This window comes from Rhinopithecus bieti, unplaced genomic scaffold (genome assembly GCF_001698545.2).
Source record: "Rhinopithecus bieti isolate Rb0 unplaced genomic scaffold, ASM169854v2 scaffold_13704, whole genome shotgun sequence".
NCBI lineage: Eukaryota > Metazoa > Chordata > Mammalia > Primates > Cercopithecidae > Rhinopithecus > Rhinopithecus bieti.
In genome coordinates, this window is record NW_016808231.1 from 1,102,682 (window position 1) to 1,125,458 (window position 22,777).

The 22,777-nt window shown below is 39.8% G+C and overlaps 2 protein-coding genes across 2 annotated transcripts in view; one reads left to right on the forward strand and one right to left on the reverse strand.

The window, feature by feature from the left end:
• Window positions 1-17,549, forward strand: part of LOC108538232 (actin-like) — an 18,690-nt gene extending 1,141 nt beyond the window's left edge. Inside the window, 3 exon segments of the mRNA XM_017886190.1 lie at window positions 15,950-15,996; window positions 17,171-17,227; window positions 17,497-17,549. Coding sequence (XP_017741679.1) covers window positions 15,950-15,996; window positions 17,171-17,227; window positions 17,497-17,549 — 157 coding nt within the window.
• The window catches only part of DIS3L2 (DIS3 like 3'-5' exoribonuclease 2), a 390,397-nt gene that overhangs the window by 339,860 nt on the left and 27,760 nt on the right, over window positions 1-22,777 (reverse strand). The gene's annotated exons all lie outside the window — the stretch shown is intronic.

The window sequence follows — 22,777 nt, forward strand, 5'->3', positions numbered from 1 at the left end:
CCCCCCTTTTTTGTCCCCCAACTTGAGATGTCTGAAGGCTTTTGGTCTCCCTGGGAGTGGGTGGAGGCAGCCAGGGCTTACCTGTACACTGACTTGAGACCAGTTGAATAAAAGTGCACACCTTACAAAAAAAATAAATAAATAAGAATTTTAGACCAGGTGCAGTGGCTCATGCCTGTAATCCTCCCACTTTGGGAGACTAAGACAGGCAGATCACTCTAGCCCAGAAATTCAAGAGCAGCCTGGCCAACATGATGAAACCCCGTCTCTACTAAAAACACAAAAATTAGCTGGGTGTGGAAGGACATGCCAGCTACTGGGGAGGCTGAGGTGGACAGATCATTTGAGCCCAGGAGGTGGAGGTTGCACTGAGCCAAGATCACACCACTGTACTCCCGCAAAGGCGACAGAGTGACAACCAGTCTCAAAAAGAAAAAAAAAATTAAACTAATAAATACAATATCTGAAATTAAAAATTCAGTGGATAACCTCAATAGCAAAATAGAGGTAAAAGAATAAACACTCAAGGAGCTTCAACTTTATCAACAGAAATTATACAACCTGAAAAACAGAAAGAAGATTGAACAAAAAGATAAAAGTATTATGGACTTACAGGACAATATCAAAAGGTCAAACATAAGGGTAATTGGCCTGGTGGGTCACGCCTGTAATCCTAGTACTTCGGGAGGCCAAGGCGGGTGGATGACCTGAAGTCATCCATTCGAGACTAGCTTGGATGACATGGTGAAACCCTGTCTTTAATAAAAATACAAAAATTAGCTGGGTGTGGTGGTGCATGCCTGTAATCCCAGCTACTTGGGAGGGTGAGGCATGAGAATTGCTTGAACCTGGGAGGCAGAGGCTGCAGTGAGCCAAGATCATGCCACCGCACTCCAGTCTAGGAAACAGAGCAAGACTCTTGTCTCCAAAAATAAATAAATAAAGGGAATTGATTTCCCAGAAGAAGAGAACAAGAAAAGGAGAAACATTGGCTAAAACATCCCAGATTTGCTGAAAACATAAATATATAGATTTCGTAAGCTGAATGAACCCCAAAAGGAAAAATTTTTTTTAAATTGTATCTATATCATCATAATCAAACTGCTGAAAACAAACAATATAGGGAAAATCTAAAGTAGTCAACGTAAAAAGAAATACCTCAAACAAAACAACATTTTGAACGGCAGCAGATTCCTTATTTTTTATTGTCATCTTTCCTGCCATCCAAAGACAACGGAATAATTTATCTTTAAAGGGCTAAAAGAAAAAAACTGTCTGCTCTGAATCCTATTTCCAGCAAAATATCCTTCTGTAATGAAGGCAAAACAAAGACATTTTCAGATAAAAGAGAAAACCCATCACCAGCAGGACTGTACTACAAGAAACACCATATTGAGTTCTTCAAGCTAAAGGGAAATGATACCAGAGCAAAACTGGATTTTCAGGAATAAATGTTAAGCATCAGAAATATTTAATGTATGTAAATTACACATGAGTAAAGTTGTAAAAACTTTTAAGGAAAATTATTTCTAATCTGCAATTCTATATGCAGTCAAACTAACAATCAAGTATGGGGGTAGAATAAAGACATTTTCAAAATAGCAGGCCTAAAAAAAAGTCCTGTATTTTTTCTCATGAAGCTACTAAAGGATGTGCTGCACCAAAATGACAGAATAAACTGAGACAAAGGATGATATGGAGTACAATGAGGAGAAGACTCAGCACAAAAAAAGTATACAGGAATTTTCTAAGGCAACAGAGAAAAAAAGAGACCCCAGGATAGCCAATGTGCAGTAAGCATAGAGGGTCCTCTAGATTGGAGGACAAAGGTCTAGGTTAGAGCAGAGTCAAGAAAGAGAAATTGTTATCATCAAGATCCCTGCTACGAAATAATTTAGTGTCTCTTTAATCCAAGGCAGAATACCTGGGTGAGCCTGGCTTGCTTCCTGTTCTAGGCTTAACTTGACCATAACCTGATGAAGTTCCTACTCTCCCCTTGAATAACTTGATTTAGCTGAGGCCACTCATTTCACCACACAGAAGTGTTCTACTTTGACCAACTCCTGAGCTTCTGAATTAACTAAAAGATAATCTATAGTATGCTTTCTTTTATATGACAAAGAAAGAAAAAAGAGTTACACATACATATGCTCATTTGTGCAAAAAGACACACAACACAGTAAATTAGAAACTAATGAGATTGGCTACCTACAGTGAGTAGATGGAAACAGTGAAAGGGAAGCAGCTGATAACTAGGTAAAAGAAATAGATGTGGAATAACACTTCACTTAATATGCCTTTTTATATGTTCTGACTTTTGGAACCACATTGATGCTTCATATCTCAAAAAAAAAAAGCAACATACAATAAAAGAGAATGGGGAAATGGCCTAAAAATGCAATTCAAATAGAAAGAAATTATGCCAACTATACTTAAAATGAAAAACACAACAAATGTTAATGAAATAAACTGAAGAAGACACCAAAAAATGGAAAGATATCCCATGTTCATGGATTGCAGAATATTGTAACCGTGTCCTTACTACCCAAAGCATTCTACAGATTCAATATAATCTCTACCAAAATTCCACAACATTTTCACAAAATAGAAAAAGCAATCCTAAAATTCATATAGAATCACAAAAGACCCCAAATAGGCAAAGCAGTCTTGAGCAAAAAGAATAAAGCCTAAGGCATCACACTACCTGATCTCAAAATATAGCCTACAGTAATCAAAACAGCACAGTACTGGCATCAAAGCAGACACACAGAGCAATGGAACAGAATAGAACGCCCAGAAATAAAAACACACATTTACTATCAATTGGCCCTCAAAAAGATGCCAAGAATACATAGTGGGGAAAGGACAATCTCTTCAATAAATGGTACTGAGAGAACGGGATTTCTACATCCAAAAGAATGAAATTAGACACTCATCTCACAACATACACAAAAACCAAGTCAAAATAGATCAAAGAAAGTCAGCAGCAGTGGCTCAGCCTGTAATCCCAGCACTTTGGGAGGCCAAGGAGGGTGGATCACCTGAAGTCAGGAGTTCGGAACCAGCCTGACCAACATGCTGAAACCCTGTGTCTACTAAAAATACAAAAATTTGCTGGGCATGGTGGCACATGCCTGTAATCCAGCTACTCAGGAGGCTGAGGCAGGAGAATGCTTGAACCCGGGAGGTGGAGGTTGCAGTGACCCAAGATTGGGCCACTGCACTCCAGTCTGGGTGACAAGAATAAAACTCCATCTCCAAAAAAAAAAAAAAAGAATTAAAGATTTAAATGTAAGGCCTGACACTGAAAACTACTGGGAAAAAACATGGAGGTAAATAAAGTTCCATGACACTGATCAAGGCAAAGATTTTTTTCTTTAAGAATACAAAAGCACAGGCAACAAAAGACAAATGGCATTCCACTAAGCTAAGAAGACTCTGTTAGGCAAAAAATCAACAGAGCAAAGAGACAACTTAATGAATGAGAGAATATACTTGCAAATCATACATTTAATAAAGAGTTAATACCCAAAATGAAAGGAACTCAAACGATCAATTGTAAGAAAACAAATAACCCAATTTAAAAATGGGAAAAGGACCTAGGCAGACATTTCTCAAAAGACCTATAAATGGCCAACAGGTATATGAAAAAAAATGCTCAATATCACTAATCATTAGGGGAATGCAAATTAAAACCACAGTGAGATATTATCTCATACCTGCTAGAATGGCTATTATCGAAAACACAAAAGATAACAAGTGTTAGCAAGGATGTGGAGAAAGAGAACCCTTGTACACTGTTGGTGGAAATGTAAACTACTATAGTCATTAGGGAAAACAGTTTGGAGGTTTCTCAAAAATTTAAAAACAGAACTACCCTATGATCCAGGAATTCCACTTCTGGGTATGTATTCAAAGGAAATGAAATCAGTACATCAAAAAGACATTTGCACTCCCACGTTCATTACAGCATTAGTCTCAATAGCCAAGATATGGAATCAACCTAAATGCTCAGCAAGCGTGAATGGATTTTCAAAATGTGGTATATATACACAATGGAATACCATTTGGTTTAATTTAAAAAAAAAAAGGAAGCCAGGTGCAGTGGCTCATGCCTGTAGTCCCAGCACTTTGGGAGGCCAAGGTGGGAGAAAAGTTCAGGAGTTTGAGACCAGCCTGGGCAACAACATGGTAAAATCAGTCTCTTAAAAACAAAAAGAAGAAGAAAGAGAGAAGGAAAGAGAGAAAGAGGGAAAGGAGAGGAGAGGAGAGGAGAGGAGAGGAGAGGAAATCCTCTCATTTGCAACAACACGGATGAACCTAGAGGACATTAGGCTAAATGAAATAAGCCAGGCATTCAGAAAGACAAATACCAGATGATCTCATTTATACGTGCCGTGTAAAAAAGTTGAACTGATAGGAACAGAGAATAAAATGGTGGTTATCAGAGGCTGGGGGTTGAGGGGAGAGGAGAGATGTCTATGCCAAAAGACACAATATTTCAATAAGACTGGAGGAATAAGTTCAAGAGATCTATTGTACATCATGGCAACTACAGTTAATAACAATATATTGTATACAGTCATCCCTCTGTATCCATGAGTTCTGTGTCTGTGAATGCAGATCAAAAATATTTGGGGAAACAACAATAAAATAAAATACAATAATTTTTTTAAAAGAACCTAAATTTTAAAATACAGTATAACAACAATTTTCATACCATTTATATTGTATTAGGTATTATAAGTAACCTAGAGAGGATTTAAAGTCTATAGAAAGACAAGCATAGATTATATGCAAATGTCTTACCATTTTACATAAGGGACCTAAGGATCCACATTTTTTGGTAGCTGTAGGGGTCCTGGAACCAATCCCCTGTGGATATCCAGGAGCCAAGTATACTTGAAAATTGCTAAGAGAGTGTATTTTAAGTGTTCTCATCACCAAAAAAATGATAAGTAAATGAGGTAATGGATATGTTAAGTAGCTTGATCTAGTCATTCCACAATGTATACATGAAGCAAAACATCATGTTGCACATCATAAAAATATGTAATTTTCTTGCTTGTCAATTAAAAATAAATAAATCACAATATATTAGAGGGCAGCAGGAAATGGGTATAACAGGAATGGCACACTAACCCAAGTAACTGTGGGGTACAGTATTTAACCAAATCCTGTGGCTAAAAACAAAAAATAAGTGTACATAAAGATTAAACTCTGGTTAATAGGTTGTTTTTTACAGAAGTCTGAGTTAGCAATTCTAAAACTGTTTTCCATATATCCTAGATGGAACAAATAAGTAAATACTTGTGGATAAGGAGCCAAGTTTGTCAATGTTGGAGAAAAAAAATTACAAATATGGAAAAGTGTAAAGGCTAGAATTGAAATGGAACTGGAGATATCAGTATAACTCAATGGTTTATAATAAATAGAGAAATACAGATGCATCTATATACACACACAAATGTACATAGCATGTAAAGATATATTCTTATATTCCCTAGCTTTGTCTACTTAAAGAGCCTAGAATCAATCACATTCCAGTAGCAATGAGAATACTTAGTGTCTAGATCTCAGTTTCTAAACACCATTCATCACTAAAAGCAACCAATGGAAAAAATGGCCAATTCTGAGACTGGGGTAGAAATGTACAAATACGAGCCTAGAAGAGGGGCTGGCAAACTATGCATAGTTCATCCACCTGTTTATGTAAATAAACTTTTACTGAAACATAGCCAAGCTCATTAGTTTACAAATTATCTACGGCTGCTTTCATGCTGCAAGGGCAGAGTTAAACAGTTGCAAGAGGGACTGTATGGTCTACAAAATCGAAAATATTTACTATCTGGCCACTTACAGAAAAGGTTTGCCAAGCCCTGGCCTAGAATATCTTGCTGTTCCAGAAAGTAAGAAAATAATCGAAAAATGATGAGGACATGTCAAAAGTTCACAGGAACCTTCTGAAAAGTCTGCTACTGGCCAAATATATGATCATTTAAATATCAAAATTTTATAACTGACTAAATAAAATAATCCATAAGTTCCTACTGATAAAAAGACAAAAATAAATAAGTGAAAGGGAGAAGCCATTCCTTACAGCAGTATCACAACTGATAAATCTAGAAAAAACAACGGAATTAGAAAATTACCATTGGCAATCATCACTATACTAATTTATATGTATTCATCAATGAAATCTAAAACTAGTGGTTAAGAGTTTAAGAAGTAATAGAATTCGCCGGGCGCGGTGGCTCAAGCCTGTAATCCCAGCACTTTGGGGGGCCGAGACGGGCAGATCACGAGGTCAGGAGATCGAGACCTTCCTGGCTAACACGGTGAAACCCCGTCTCTACTAAAATACAAAAAAAAACCTAGCCGGGCGAGGTGGCGGGCGCCTGTAGTCCCAGCTACTCCGGAGGCTGAGGCAGGAGAATGGCGTAAAACCCGGGAGGCGGAGCTTGCAGTGAGCTGAGATCCGGCCACGGCACTCCAGCCCGGGCAACAGAGCAAGACTCCGTCTCAAAAAAAAAAAGAAGAAGAAGTAATAGAATTTTAAATGGTTTCAAAGTATCCTCGAAGATACTATGTAAACACAAAGAGGAAAATCTATCTTGACAGTGGAAATATCTGGCAGACCCACCTTAACCAGGTGATCAAAGTAAACACGTGTAATGCGCCAAATCAACATCATATTCTCCTCATATGAAGCACTGAGAAAAACATGTCAGTTTTGAAACATCGGTTCTATGGTTGGAATGTCCCCTCCAAAATTTACGTTGAAATTTAATTGTCATTGTGATGGTATTAACAGGTGGGATCATTAAGAAGGAATTTGGCCATGAGGGCTCAACCATCATGAATGAATTAATGCTATTATCACAGAAATGAGTTTCTGATAAAAGTGAGTTTGGCCCTCACTGCTCTTGCTCTCTTGCCCTTATGCCCTCCACCAGAGGATGATGCAGCCAGAAGGCTCTCAACAGATGTCAACACCTTACTATTGGACTTTCCAGACTCCAGAACTGTGAGAAAAATAAATTTCCTTTTCTTATAAATTATCCAGTTTGTGGCACTCTGTTATAGCAACAGAAATCAAATTAAGACAGTCAGTAAAACCCAAATTGAGGGACCTGCTAAAAACTGGCCCTGTTGTATAACTGGCCTATAATCTTCAAAATGTTAAAATCATGAAAGGAAAACTGTTCCAAATTAAACGAGACTAAAGACACATAGCAACTCTATGACACTCATGATCCAGAATTTTCTTTTCATATAAGAAAGGAAAAGGGCATGACTGGGAAATTTGAATAAAATCTATTGGTTAATGGTATATCAGTGTTAATCCCCTGATTCTGATAACTGCATAATGTTATAAAAGAGGATGGCTTTGTTTTGAGTATCTCCACTCACAAAAAAAAAAAAAAAAAAAAAAAGAGGGTAAGTCGGGAGGGATACTAAAGCAAATGTGGTAAAATATTAATTGGGGAATCTTGTAAAGAATACAAAGTAATTATTTGTACCATTCTCTCATCTCTTTATAGGTCTGAAATTATGTTTTTCAAAAGAACCCAAGTCTAATTATAGAATCATACCTGTTTTACTGAATTACATTTTTTCTCATGCCAAAGAATATTCCCAACAACTGACAATGTAACAATTTTAACATACCCCAACATGGAATACAAATGACGCACTAAATAAATGAAGTTCAAATAATCAATTAAAGGCTATGTGGACTACGGGATCATTCCATCCTGTTTCATATGAGCCAAAACAGATTTATTAGCTGCAAGCTCAAATAAAGTGATCTCAAATGAGAGTTATGTCAGTAAAAACACTGCCTCTTAACAGGTCAGCAGTGACTTTACTCACTTATATTTTACAAAATATTTTGAGGATTTAAAAGATTAAATGTCCTGAAAGGGACAAGAGCCCAGCACTTTTTGCAAACACAGCTGTTGGTTAAAGCTCTTGAGAAAAGAAAAGCTCTGGAATAGAAGTCAGTTGTAGGAAGAGATAATGGTTATAAAATATTAAGCAAATTTTGGAATCTTTATTAATCTAATAGCTGACTTGTTTCTAAACCTTTGCTTCCTTACAATATGCTAGGCTTGCTTCAGGCCCTGGCCAAAGAGCAATAGGCATGACAGACCAGGTCCCTACTCTCATGGTGCTTACAATCTAGGGGACGAGATGGACAATAAACAAGCACACAGGCAATGACACAGAGTGGGGAGGCAGTGGCCAACAGGGTGGGGAAAATGGACACTACTTTAGTTCAGTCATCAGGAAAGCCTTTATTGAGAAATAATACTGTCACGAAGGCCACCATGTGGAAGTCACAGACTAGAGCCTTCTAGACAGACAGTATGACAAGTACAAAGACGGAAAAGGAGGAACAATCTCAGCATGTTCAAAGAACTTTAAAATAGAAAGCCTCCATATTCTATGTATAGTAGTAAAGAATAATCAATTTTATATTAGGTGTGGTAACAGCACTTTGACTACATGTGAAAATGTTCATATTGCACAGTTAAGATATGTACATAAATGATGTCAGGATTTCTTTAAAATATTTCAGCAAAAGAAAGATAAACACGGCAAATATACAAAAAATACTAAATTTGGGTTATGCACTATTCTCTACTTTTGTATGTTTCAAATTTTTCATAAATTTTAGAAATTCCACAAAATAGAGGCTTCATGTTAAAACTGACAATACCTCATTATATTCTTTCCCTTACTTTAATACCCCAGCTCGGCTCTTACCTCTTCAGTTCTTCCTTCTGATGACCTCACCTGAGACATAAGCAAAAGCTTTAAGGACCTAGGTATATACAAGATAGGTCCTATACTCTGCAGCTGAATCCAGTTTCTATGACAGATATAGCTACTCTATCTAAGGCAAGGTTGGAAGCTAGACAGTATTAAAGTAAGGGAGCATAAAACAAACCACATACTGATAAACAAGAAGTCATTCTTCCTGAGAAAAACAGGAATTGCCTGGACCAAAGACCATCCTCCCAATTCCATGGAGATTACTCTGGCAAAGACATTCTAATTGTGAAATCCCACTGTCAATTTTCAGTCTTGATCTTACTTGACCTTGCTGTCACACTCGACACAGATGAGCATTCCCTTCCTTCTTGAACCTCTCTGTCTGGCAGATATGAGGGCAGTACTGAAGATGCCCATGCTTCTTCCTTTTAAGGACAAGTGTCTCTACCACAGCCCCTCCTGAGAGACAGGAAGAAACTTTTGTCCCACATGACCAATTTTGAAGAAACCAGAGTGAGTCCCCTCATGGGACCCAATAATCTATACTTTATTGAATTGTTTGGAAGCTGTGTGTCAGACTCTTCTATTTCTAGGAACACAGTGGAGTCAATATCTGAAAAACCTTCTGATACTGAATTACTACAACTGCTAAACAAAATATTACCAGTTTCTTTTAAAATGCACAGTTGAGTTCTCAAGAAAGAAAAGAAAATCCCCAGGAGCTAAAACTCAAGGGGGAGCTAGAAACCAGAAAAAGTAGAAACTGAGGCTACAGAGACCCTGGGAGCACTTTCTGGTGTTAGTATCAAGAATGGTTTAAAGCTGCAGAGGGACAGAAGATTCTCAGGCCTTGATGATACAAAATGTAGAGAGGTTGAAGTGAGCCCCTTGGAAAAAACTCAGACCCTTGAAGGGGAACAATCTCAGTGAGAAAATAGGCTAGAAAAAATACACCTGCTGGTGAAGGAAAAAAATCACAGGTGTCTGTTTTGATCTAGGCTCCACAGGAGAGTCTCCTCTGAACATTCAGAACCCCAAGATTGCATTCACACAATAGGGTCCAGCATAGAAACAAACTTAAAGTGATCCTAGATTGGTAGCACCCACTGCTGAACCAAAAACTCCTCTCAGAACTATTTGCTTCAGAATATGCCTACAGTCAAAAGCCTGCTAAATGCTTACAAAACACATAAGGAAAGAGCCATCATGATTGACAGTCAGAAAAAAAAAAATAGCAAAATGTAGTACAAAATAACTTCTGGTCTTAAAAAAAAGACAAATACAGAATATTTTTAAACTAAGTACATAAAGTAATAAAAGGGCCCAGTGGCTCACACCTGGGAGACCAAGGAGGGCAAAACACTTGAACCCAGGAGTTTGAGACCAGCCTGGGCAAAATAGTGAGACCCCTTCTCTAAAAAAGTTAGCCAGATGTGTTGGCATGTGCTTGTAGTCCCAGCTACTTGAAAGGCTGAGGTGAGAGGATCACCTGAGCCCAGAACGTTGAGGTTACAGTGAGCCATGATCATGCCACTGTACTCCAGCCTGGGTGACAGAGTGAGAACCTGTCTCAAAAAAAAAAAAAAAAAAAAAAAAAGAATAAAAGAAAAAAAGCGGGCGCGGGTGGCTCAAGCGTAATCCCAAGCAGCTTTGGGACCAGAGGGATCATAGGTGGTCAGCGAGACTCGAGACCTCCTGGTAACACAGGTGAAAACCCGTCTCTATAAAACAATACAAAAAACTAAGCCGGGCGAGGTCGCAGGCGCTATCGTCCGCTACTCGGCGAGGGCTCGATGGCAGAGAATGGCGTCAACCCGGGAGGCTCGGCTGCAGGTGAGGCTGAGGGTCTGCCACTCGCATCAGCCTGGGGACAGAGCGAGACTCCGTCCTCGCAAAAAAAAAAAGAAGAAACGAAAACAAATTACAACGCACAAGTGATCAGAACTGTACTAAAAGTGTAACTTTTGGACCAGAATTAAATAGAATCTTTTACAAGTAAAAGTAACTAATGTTGGAGAGTAACTTTATAGTTAAGTGTACTAGTACTAGACTTTCTCCTCTTAAGTTTTTAAAATTACATTAGGTAATTAAAAGCAAAAGTATAATATTGTCTGATGTGGTTTTCAATGTATGTAAAGGAGATATTTAAGACGACTAACTATAAAGCAGAGAGGGTAAAGGGACCTAAATCATAGTAAGTTTCCTATGTTCTACCTGAAGTGGTAAGCTGTTGACACTAGTAGACTACGACATAGTAAAGATATCAATTCTCCCCAAACTGATTTATACATTCAACATAATTCTTAGCAAAGTCCCAAGATCTTTTGTAGATATAGACAAGCTTATCTTAAATTTTATATAGAAATGAAAAGGAACTAGAATAACTCAAATAATGAACAACCAAAAAAAAAATAAAGTTGGAGGAATCATATTACCTGATTTTAAGCTATATAGCTATAGCAATTAAGACTGTGATATTTTCAGAGGGACAGCCACCTAGACCAATGGAACAACAGAGATATCCCAGAAACAGCACCTTGCAAATATGCCCAACTGATTTCAGACAGAAGTGCAAACGCAATTCAAGGGAGGAAAGACAGCCTTTTCAACAAATGGTGCTGGAACAACTGGACATCAATAGATCAAAAAAAAAAACTATCAAAAAATCTTGACCTTTGCCTCAGACCATATATAAAAATTAACTCAAAATGAATGCCAGATCTAATACAAAAACTATAAAACTCTTAGAGGAGAACAAAAGAGAAAAGCATCAGGACCTAGGATTAGGTGAAAAGTTCTTAGTCACAACATGAAAAGCATGATTCACAAAAGAAAAAAAAAAGATAAATTGTTATTTTTTTCATTTCTAGAACCTGTCATTGACATAGCTGAATGACAACTTATTCAACAATGACATTCTTATTCAACAATGTTAACCATTAGAGCTCTTCTAAGAAGACCAAAAAAAAAAAAAATGCAGTTAGAATATGAGCTCCTGTTTTATCCCTTAAGTATTAAAGTGGATGAGAGGGAGGGACTTAAATGTGTATAATCATTTCATTTTAATGAAAGACATTAGCTGGACACCATTTACCTACAATATATCATTTTAGGATCGGTGTGAAATCTTCAGGTAATTAAACTTAAGTGATGCAGACCCTCAGAGGTAACTGGGGGACTGCTGACCTCAGTCAAGGATTACTGATAAAGAAAAAAAGCCATCTCAGCCAGGCGCAGTGGCTCATGCCTGTAATCCCAGTAATTTGGGAGGCTGAGGCAGGTGGATCACCTGAGGTCAGGAGTTCGAGGTCAGCCATCTAACATGGTGAAACCCTGTCTCTACTAAAAATACAAAAATCAGCCAGGTATGGTGGCACACACCTACAATCCCAGCTACTCGGGAGGCTGAGGCAGGAGACTTGCTTGAACCTGGGATGCAGGGGTTGCAGTAAGCCGAGATCATACCACTGCACTCCAAGACTCTGTCTCAAAAAAAAAAAAAAAAAAGATAACTTCACATTTTCGAGCTTACATAATTGGATGGATGGGAGTTACATGCACCAGGAAAGGGTTATTGAATGAGGATAGAGGGGTAGAGATCATCAGCCCAGAACTGGACGTATTGAGTTTGAGGTGACTGCAACACCAGGCAGTTGGACAGAAAAGTCAGGAGCTCTGAAGAACATCCAGGCTGAGAGCAAATTTGGGAGTAACCAGAGAACAAATCATAACCAAAGCAAATGAAGTTGAACACAGATGCGATCACCCTAGGAAGAATATGGAGAAAAAAGGGAAGGGACCTAGGATTGAGACTCTGAGGAGCCTCAAAGTTCAATAGCCAGGGAGAAGGGAACAGAAATTGCAAAGACTGAGGAAAAATGGCCTCCTCAGAAGGAGATATAAGAGAAAACTTGGAAGAGTGTGATGTCAAGAAAATGTTTTTTCTGTACTTCCTGGAGGCTTGGCGGGGGGGGAAAGAGAAAGAACATGAAGATTTCGAGAAGGCAGAGGGCAATGAAGTCCTATGTCACTAAGAGAAGTGAAATAAGGCATTATACTTAGCAGCATGGATATCACAGGGGGCTTAGTGAGAGTTGCAAGGGGGAAGCAACGGGGATAACACAAAAGAGAAATCAGCTGAGACATGAATGGGCTGGGGGGATGTGGAGTTGGTGAGCTGTTGATTGCTCGTGAAATTTAGCCATGAAGCAGGAGAGGTGGAAGTAAAAGACAGTTTGCCTTTTTGTTGGTGTTTTTATGAAAGGAGAAACTTGAGCATGTTAAAACACAGAAAGGATGGAAGAGGTGATGCGATGGGGCCAAGGACAATGGGTAGCTTCTGTGAGGGTAGGAGGGGAGGCTGGGGACAGGTGCATTTTGGGTAGTGTCCCCCAATGCAGCCCATACTCTTCAAGCTCCCTCCTTATTCTCACACAGTTCACTCACCCTCTACTCCAACCTCACTCTTAAAATTTTACCCATTAAAGAACAGCTCAAATTCCATATCCTCTCCCTCACTGTCTCCCCTAATTTCTCCAGCTCTTGGGATGCCTTCTCCACAATCCCAAGTGGGTCTTGTTTTCCATCTATTTGACCATGAAATCTCTGATAGCAGGTTCCACAGAATACACACTGGGAAATAAACACTCTCACGCCTGTCCAGCTCCAGCCCTCATCCCTCAATACAGCCTTCCCAACCATACCACAGCAAAGTAATACCTCCCCTCATAAGGTCCTTAACAATTTTGTCATTTAGCACATGAAATGTTGAGGGTTCCAGCATGTAAATTCCAAGAGTGCAGAGCCTTGTATGTCCCATTCATCACTGTATCCCCAGTTCCTGGAAGTGCTGGCACACAGTGGGTACCCAGGAAATGTTTACTGAATGAAGTCATTAAAAGAGATGCCCTGTGTACTCCTCAAAACCTGTAAATTACCGAGGAGCAGGGACCATGTGTTGTGACTACTTCTACACTATGCCCACAGAGTACACACCTAATAAATGTTCTTGATGACAGGATAATTTATTACGGCCTAATGTCACATCAGGAATTACAGGCACAGTTTGGCAATATACCCTGTTGCAAATAATATGATATACCCTGATGGAAAATAATGAAAAGCCTCTGTAATGTTTTTCAACTCTAAATTTAAAAGACAATTAAGGTCAGGCGTGGTGGCTCATGCCTGTAATCCCAGCATTTTCGGAGGCTGAGGTGGAAGGATCCTTTAAGCCCAGCCTGGGCAACATAGCCTGAATCCTTTAAGACCAGCCTGGGCAACATAGCCTGAATTCATCTCTACCAAAAATCTAAAAATCAGCCAGGCGGTGGCACATGCTGTACTCCCAGCTACTCAGAAAACTGAAGGAGGAGGATCATTTGAACCCAGGAGTTCAAGACTGCAGTAAGCTATGATAGTGCCATTGCACTCCAGCCTAGGAGACGGGCTAGACCCTGTCTCTAAAAAATAAAAATAATTTAAAGACAATAGTTGCCGTCAAAATATTAAACATTTCCCATATTACGGAATTTAAGAAAACTCTTAGGCTGGGCATGGTGGGCTGACGCCTGTAATCCTAGCACTTTGGGAGACCGAGACAGGCGGATCACTCGAGGCCAGGAGTTCAAGACCAGCCTGGGCGACATGGCAAAACCCCATCTCTACAAAAAAATACAAAAATTAGCCGGGCACGATGGCTCATGTCTATGGTCCCAGTTTCTTGGGAGGCTGAGGTAGGAGGATTGCTTGAGCCCGGGAGGCAGAGCTCAAAAAAAAAAAAAGAAAAGAAAAGAAAACTAACTCTTAAAGACAACTAAACTTTCTCTCACTTCTGAAATTCTCTTATAAATTCATATAGCACTCTAAAACCTCAGAATCTATTTAAGATTTATTTGAGTGCTGGAGTTTAGTATATTCACATCTTGGTAATACACAGGACATTGGTAATGGCAGGAAGTTCATGAAGGATATTGCTTGAGTGGATCTATAGTATCATTACTTGCCTAATAAAGACAGAATCGGCCGGGCCAGAGATCGGGGCCCGGGCCGCAGTGGCCTGCAAGCGCTGTCAATCCCCAGCACTGGTGTGGGAGCCGGAGGCGAGGCGGATCACACGCTCACGGAAGATCGGAGAGCCATCCTGGCCTACACGGTGAAACCCCGTCTTACTAAAAAATACAAAAAAACGCCGGCGAGTGGCCGGGGCGCGTGGCTGGGCGCCTGTGAGGGGGCGGGGAGTTCCCGCAGCTACTCGGGAGCTTGAGGCAGGAGAATGCCAGGGTGGAACCCAGGAGGCGAGCTTGCAGTGAGCTGCAGGATCTGCCACGTGCACTCCAGCTTGGGTGACAGAGCGGGAGACTCCATCTCAAAAAAAAAAAAAAAAAAAAAAATACAAACAGAATCATCTTAATGCCACTGAAGTACCAGAGTTTTGGTCATAAATCACACAATAACAAATCTAAGATTTGCCATGACAAAACATACAAAACCAAAATTGAAAGAGATCTCAAATACAAGCTTTGCTACCAAATAAGGCCCAAAAATGTTATAAGGTGGAAACTGTTTCAACAAATAGATTCATTTCTCATGTGTACTCTGTACAGTATAACATTATAAATTCAACCTCATGTTTCTCTCCCACATTTTATTACTACGATTAAAGTCATCTACAGAATTATTACACTGAAATGAATAAGAGTACCTCCTATGCTTTAAAGACTTTCGTACCAACCTGGCATTTTCAACCCCCTGAAATTTATTCTAACCTTTCTTTATGGGAAAAATGTACAGACTTTGGAGACAAATTCTAGACAGAGTGGCAAAAAGTGCAAGTCAAACACAAGTACTTTAGAAACAATAAGAAACCGCTCTCCATCCATCCAGTGGAGGAGGGAACAGAGAGAAACACTTGTAAAATTGAAAACAATAGAGACTAATTAAAACCTCTTAAAACCTCATCTTAAAAAAAAAAATCAAAACGTAAAGAAGCATATGAAGGCATTGGTGTCAGATTTCATGCTTGGCTCCAAATATCAAATAAAAGGATCTTCCGAAAAAAAAAAAGGGGGGGTTTCTTTTTATAATGTATGGGCAGCACACTGGAATACCTCTGCCACGATCAGTAAACCTAAACAATAATGGTAAAATTCTGTTCTCTCTCCTGAAGTAATTCAGGGCAGTACTTCAGCACCACTGAAAAAGCCACCCCGGAAGGTTTTAGAAATCATGACATCTATTTCATTAACCCTTGTCCCTACTATCAAATAAAACCTAGATCTTGTCTTTTTGTTGTTGTTTGAAACAAGATCTCACTATGTCACTCTGTCACCCAGGCTGGAGTGCAGTGGCACGATCACAGCTCACTGTAGCTTCAACCTCCCGGGCTCAAGTAATCCTCCCACTTCAGCCTCCCACGTAGCTGGGACTATAGGCGTACACCACCACACCCCGCTAATTTTTTCTACTTTTTTGTAGAGACAAGGTCTCACTATGTTGCCCAGGCTGGCCTCAAACTCCTGGGCTCAAGGGATCCTGCCTCAGCTTCCCTCAGTGCAGAGATTACAGGTGTGAGCCACTGTGCCCAGTCCTTTGTCATTTTTCTTAATTACCTTTTGGGGAGACTCTTTTACCCTTTATTTTGGAAATTTTAAAACATCCATGAAGCAGAAAAAATGTAAGAAACTACTATATATTCATCATCAAATTAATTAATTTTCAATTAATAGCCAAAGATTTTTCATCTACCCCTCCATACAAACACACACACACACACACACACAAAATTATACTGACACATACGTTTTAAAAACTCCCCTTTACAGGTCATACTGGCAAAATATTCTATTTAGCAAACAATTCAGCAACAACTACTATCACTTAGGGCCTTTACTTGCAGAAGGCATAAATTTTACGAAGCAAGGTTACCACAAGCGCAATCCAAATTTCATGCTGTGATAAAGAAGCAGTTATTTAAAAATAAAGCTGAAAAATAACTCATCCTCTATCTATGTGCATAATTTCAATGGTAATCCAAGCCATCACATCTCCATATACCAGTCTCAAAAGTAGTAAGACAAAGGAAAAAGGGTTGCAAAGCTCATCCACGTGGTCAATTTTACCATGGCAATTTGGAAAAATATGTGACTTTCAGAACCTATAATCAACTGAACAAAATGACTAAAACATACAGGAATTGAAAGTAATTTTCCCTACGTTCATATCAGTTCAAATAAAATGTCAGTGTTCATAAAAACTTGTTTTTATTTTACACAAGAGATTAATATCAATCTAGCTTCTGTGTTAGTTCTTTATTTTTTTTTTAAATGTCAGTTATATCATGGCCTTACTCTTGGGAAAGTATTGCTGTAACAATGCCTACTACTCTCAGGACTGCGGCTGCAAACATCTGGAAGTTACTACCAACAGACTTTCAGCCCCAAGCACGGTAAGGCCTTGCTAAGAACCATCTTCCTGCCTACACACAAGATCCACGTCATGTCTTAGAGAAAACTCCTGTAAGAAGACATACAAAGTCACAACCAGTTGTAATGTACCCTCAAAGTCACAGAGAAGTCTAGTGTTATTCAAGGAATCTGGAGGAATGCCAGACACAAAATTCTAAACAGTAAAATGACTAAGATACTAAAACAGACCACAGATAGATAGGGAAAGCTTGAAGACCTCTAAGTCAACCTTCTGATTTTGGTCTGTCAGCTGAGGACCTGGCACTGGTGGACCTGGGAGAGGCCCTGCAAAGACAACCCTGACTCTAGCTCCACTTTCTGTGGAGAAATTATGTTCCACATTCACGCCCTTCAATATGAGTGAGTTTGAAAGATGGTGACTCTAGGGTTTGGAGCATTCCAAAATTCTAGATTTCCCACGTAAAAACCACTACCACTCTCAAGGACCATCACCATGAACTTAATAGTTACACAACTTCAGGTAGACAGCAGAGAAAACGATCTAAGAAAACTAGGCCAAGCATGGTGGCTCACGCCTGTCATCCCCAGCACTTTGGAAGGCCGAGGCAGGTGGATCACCTGAGGTCGGGAGTGAGAGACCAGCCTGGCCAAAATGGACAAACCCTGTCTCTACTAAAAATACAAAACTAGCTGGGCGTGGTGGCACATGCTTTTAATCCCAGCAACTTGGGAGGCTGAGGCAGGAGAATCGCTTGAACCCGGGAGGCAGAGGTTGTGGTGAGCAGAGATCGCTCCACTGCTCTCCAGCCTGGGCAACAGAGCAAAACCCTGTCTCAAAAAAACAAAAAAAAAAAAAGAAAGAAAGAAAAAGAAAAATGACCAAAATCATTTCCAAAATACCAAAGTACAACTATGACAGACCTGGTGTATTTCTTCTACCTACTGCTTCAAAAAGAGAAGTCAAAACAGCAGCACTGGAATCCCTGCTTCTCATGGACACAAAACAAGTCCAAAGTCTACAGACTCCAGGGAAATAAGCTGGGCCTCCAGTTCCACTAAAGAGCTCCAGATTCCCAGTGTTTATGCACCCCTTCTGAACTGAGGGTCAGGGTGCAGGACCTCAGTTCCGTGGCAAAGTTCCTAATCTTGGGGATTACCTTAAACCTTCCCTCAACTTGCAAGTATTCAACTTGTCACTTATAAGGAAACTACATCACTAAGATCTTGCTGCCTCCAGATGCACATTAAATATAAAACCTATATTCATGCAGAGCCTTTGTGCACACTTCATTAACCCAGATTTGATTAAATCTAATGTTATGATTCCCACGGAAACTGCAATCTTGGCAAACCCATACACATGTATTTCGTATTACTTCAGATGGTAGTAACCTCAAAAGAAACTTAGAAAGAATAAGGCATATTTTAATTGCCACATCTTATTACAAAAAAAACTTCCAGAGAGATGAGAGATTAGAAAACTGCCTTCCTCCAGGGAGGGTGGAGCTCCTTCTTTGAGACAATTAACAAAGACTAGACCAAGCCCTGAAGAATGTCCTGGAAGAAACTATCCTTACCTGGCCTGAAAGACACAGCCCAGACAACTTAGGGTTTCCTATAAACTCTCATTTCTAATATGCAAGACAACCAGCTGCTTGATACTTAAAACTTCATTTAAACTTTTTTTTTTTTTTGAGACGGAGTCTCGCTCTGTCGCCCGGGCTGGAGTGCAGTGGCCGGATCTCAGCTCACTGCAAGCTCCGCCTCCCGGGTTTACACCATTCTCCTGCCTCAGCCTCCCAAGTAGCTGGGACTACAGGCGCCCGCCACCACGCCCGGCTAATTTTTTGTATTTTAGTAGAGACACGGTTTCACCGTGTTAGCCAGGATGGTCTCGATCTCCTGACCTCGTGATCCGCCTGCCTCGGCCTCCCAAAGTGCTGGGATTACAGGCGTGAGCCATCGCGCCCAGCCTAAACTATTTAATACTTCCATAAAGTACCATAAATGTTAATCAGATGCAGACCTAACTTTAACTCCAACTCGAAGCAACAGATGAAATATCTGAAGTCATCACAAAATAGATCATCTGCTGTAAAACAAATTAGGTATCTGTTGATGTTAGCTAACATAGAAAGTAGTTTCCCTGGTTCTCAGTTTCTGAAAGGTCAAGTGCTACTACAAACAGGCTAAAAGATTAATAGAAAACAGCAGAGCTCAGTGGTTAAACAGGCTTCTGAAGTCAAAACACCCAGGTTTGAATCCAGGTTCTACCATTTAAGACTTGTGACTTGAGCAAATTATTTCATCTCTCTGTCCCTCAGTTTCATCATCTAAAAGAGGCGATAATAATAAAAGCTTCTTTGTAGAGCTGTCTTAAGTACTAAAGGAGATAATACATGCAAAGTTCTCATTTCTGCTTCTTCAAATATGCCAATGTCACAGAAGACAAAGTAAAGAGCTGTTCCCAGATTAAAGGAGGTAAAGGAACCATAACAATGAAATACAATATGTGGACCTAGACCAGTCCCTGTACTAGAAAGGGGAAAAGATGCTAAAAGGGACGTTGCTAGGTGAATTGACAAAATTGTTATAGATGATAGGTCTGATAAAAGCTATATCAAAAGTTAGGTTAGATTAAGTTGGTAACTTTCCTGTGGGTATGTGTGCTAGTCAAGGTTCTCCAGAGGGGCAGAACTAATAGTTTATATGCATATATGAAAGGGAGTTTATTAAGGAAAATTGGCTCATACAATCACAAGGCAAAGTCCCACTACAAGCCATGTGCAAGCTGAGGAAGAAGGAAGCCATTAGTGGCTCAGTCCATGTCCAAAAGCCTCAAAAGTAGGGAAGCCAAAAGTGCTGCCTTCAGTCTGTGGCTGAAAGCCCAAGAGCCCCGGGCAAACCACTGGTGTAAGTCCGAGAGTCCAAAGGCGGAAGAACCCAGAGTCGATGTCCAAGGGCAGCAGGAGTGGACTGAAGCATCCAGCATGGGAGAAAAATAAAAGTCAAATGACTCAGCAAGCCAGCTTACCCCACTTGTTCTAGATGCACTGGCAGCCAATTGGATGGTGTCTGCCCACACTGAGGGTGGGTCTTCCTCTCCCAGTTTACTGACTGAAATGTCAATCTTCTCTGGCAACACTCTCACAGACACACCCAGAAACAATACTTTACCAGCTATCTAGGCCTCAATCCAATCAAGTTGACACCTAATATTAACCATCATAGTATGTAAGAAAATAACCTTAATTCTTGGAAATACAGAAGTATGTGGGAGTAATGATGTAGGCAAATTTATTTTAAGCAGTTAAGGAAAAATTTTAGTTTATATTTGTGTGTGTATGGAAAAGTGGAGAGAGAGAAAGGAAGCAAATAATAAGTAAACGGGACATGTTACCAACAGATGAGTCTAAGTAAAGGGTGCATGCATTCATGAGCATTTATTCCAGGGAAATGAAAGCCACACATGGCTGATGGCGGCTTGATTCATAATAGCCAAATCCTGAAAACAACCGTCATTCAACAGATGAATGGTTAAGCAGGCTGTGGTGCATGCATGCCATGGAATACTACTCAGCAATGAAGAAAAACAAACTATTGATACATGCACCAATCTGAATGAATCTCAAAGGAATTATACTGAATAAAGAAAAGTCAATCTCAAAGTTTACATACTATATGATTCTGCTTATATAGCATTCTGGAAATGACAAAATTATAGAGTTTAGTGCTTGGATGGGGTTAGGGAGGCAGAGAGGGAAGGCAACAGCTGTGGCTATGAAAATGTAGCACAAGGAATCTTTGTGATGGAACTCTATCGTGACTGTGGTGGTGGTCACACAAATCTACAGATGTGACAGAACACACACACAAATGAGTAAAACTGGCAAAATCTGAATACAGAGTACAAGTGAAAATGGTAGACTATGAAGAAGGTATGTGTAGTTACCTGATTGTGATAACTGTACCTTAGTCACACAAGAAAAAACTAGGTGAAGGGTACACGGGATTTCTATACATTATTTCTTACAATTGCATGTGATTCTACAAGTAGCTCAAAATAAAAAGTTTATATTTGTGCCGGGCACAGGGGCTCATGCCTGTAATCCCAGCACTTTAGGAGGCTGAGGCGGCCAGATCACTTGAGGTCAGGAGTTCGAGACTAGCCTGGCCAACATGGTGAAACGTTGTCTCTACTGAAAATACAAAAAATTAGCTGGGTGCGGAGGCATGCACATGTAATCCCAGTTACTCAGGAGGCTGAGCCAGGAGATTTGCTTGAACCTGGGAGGTGCAAGTTGCAGTGAGCCCAAATCATACTACTCGCTCCAGCCCGGGTGACAGAGTGAGATTCCATCTCAAAAAATAAAATAAAATAAAAGTTTAATTTAAAATAAAAGCTAAAAGGAAAACGTTTAAACAAAAATTAGCAACATAAAATAACATGAATAATGATAAAGCACCAGAGGCATTCCTATTAACTTAAGAATAGGAAAAGCCTGCTATTTGTTATTTAATAATGTTCTAAAGGAGATAGGCTGCTACATAACAAAAAAGGTGATATAAATATTAGAAATGAGACAAAATGATCAGTTATAAAGGAAATCACTATCTAGAAAATCTGATACTCAAAAAGGATTAGAATATAAGTTCAATAATGTCCAAAAACAACAAATAAAAATAGCCTTTTTATTATATCCCAGTAATAATTTTAAAACTCTGTTATAATACAGAACTTGCCGGGCACGGTGGCTCAAGCCTATAATCCCAGCACTTTGGGAGGCCGAGACGGGCAGATCACGAGGCTCAGGAGATCGAGACCCATCACTGCTAACACGGTGAATACACCGTCTCTACTAAAAATATAAAAAATACGCGGGCGTGGGTGGCAGACCTGTAGTCCAGCTAGTCGGAGGCTGAGGCAGGAGAATGGCGTCAAACCCAGGAGGTGGAACTTGCAGTGAGCTGAGATCCAGCCACCTGCAACTCCAGCCTGGGCGACACAGTGGAGACTCTGTCTCCAAAAAAAAAAAAAAAGAACTTTGTTCCACTTATATTAACCTTTTTTAATTCTTTCCTTTTTTTTTTTTTTTTTTTTTTTTTTTTTTTGTGGAGATGTAAGTATCGACTCTGTTGCCAAGGAAGGCTGGAGGGCAGTGGCATGATCTTCGTCTCACTGCAACCTCTGCCTCCCAGGTTCAAGCAATTCTCCTGCCTCAGCCTCCCAAGTAGCTGGGATTACAGGCATGTACCACCACACTCAGCTAATTTTTGTATTTTTTTTTTTTTATAATAGACACAGGGTTTTGCCACGTTGGCCAGGCTGGTCTCGAACTCCTGGTTCAGGTGTTCGAGGTGATCCACCCACCTCAGCCTCCCAAAGTGCTAGGATTACAAGTGTGAGCCACCATGCCTGGCCTACTTTTTAATTATTTACATAAACCATGTACGATTATTTTTCAGTGTTTTTTTCTTAATTTCCCCAGAATACAATGACTATCTTTAAGCAGTTTTTACATAACAACATATTCTCCAGTTCTCCCTGACTGAGCAGCACGTTTGTTCTT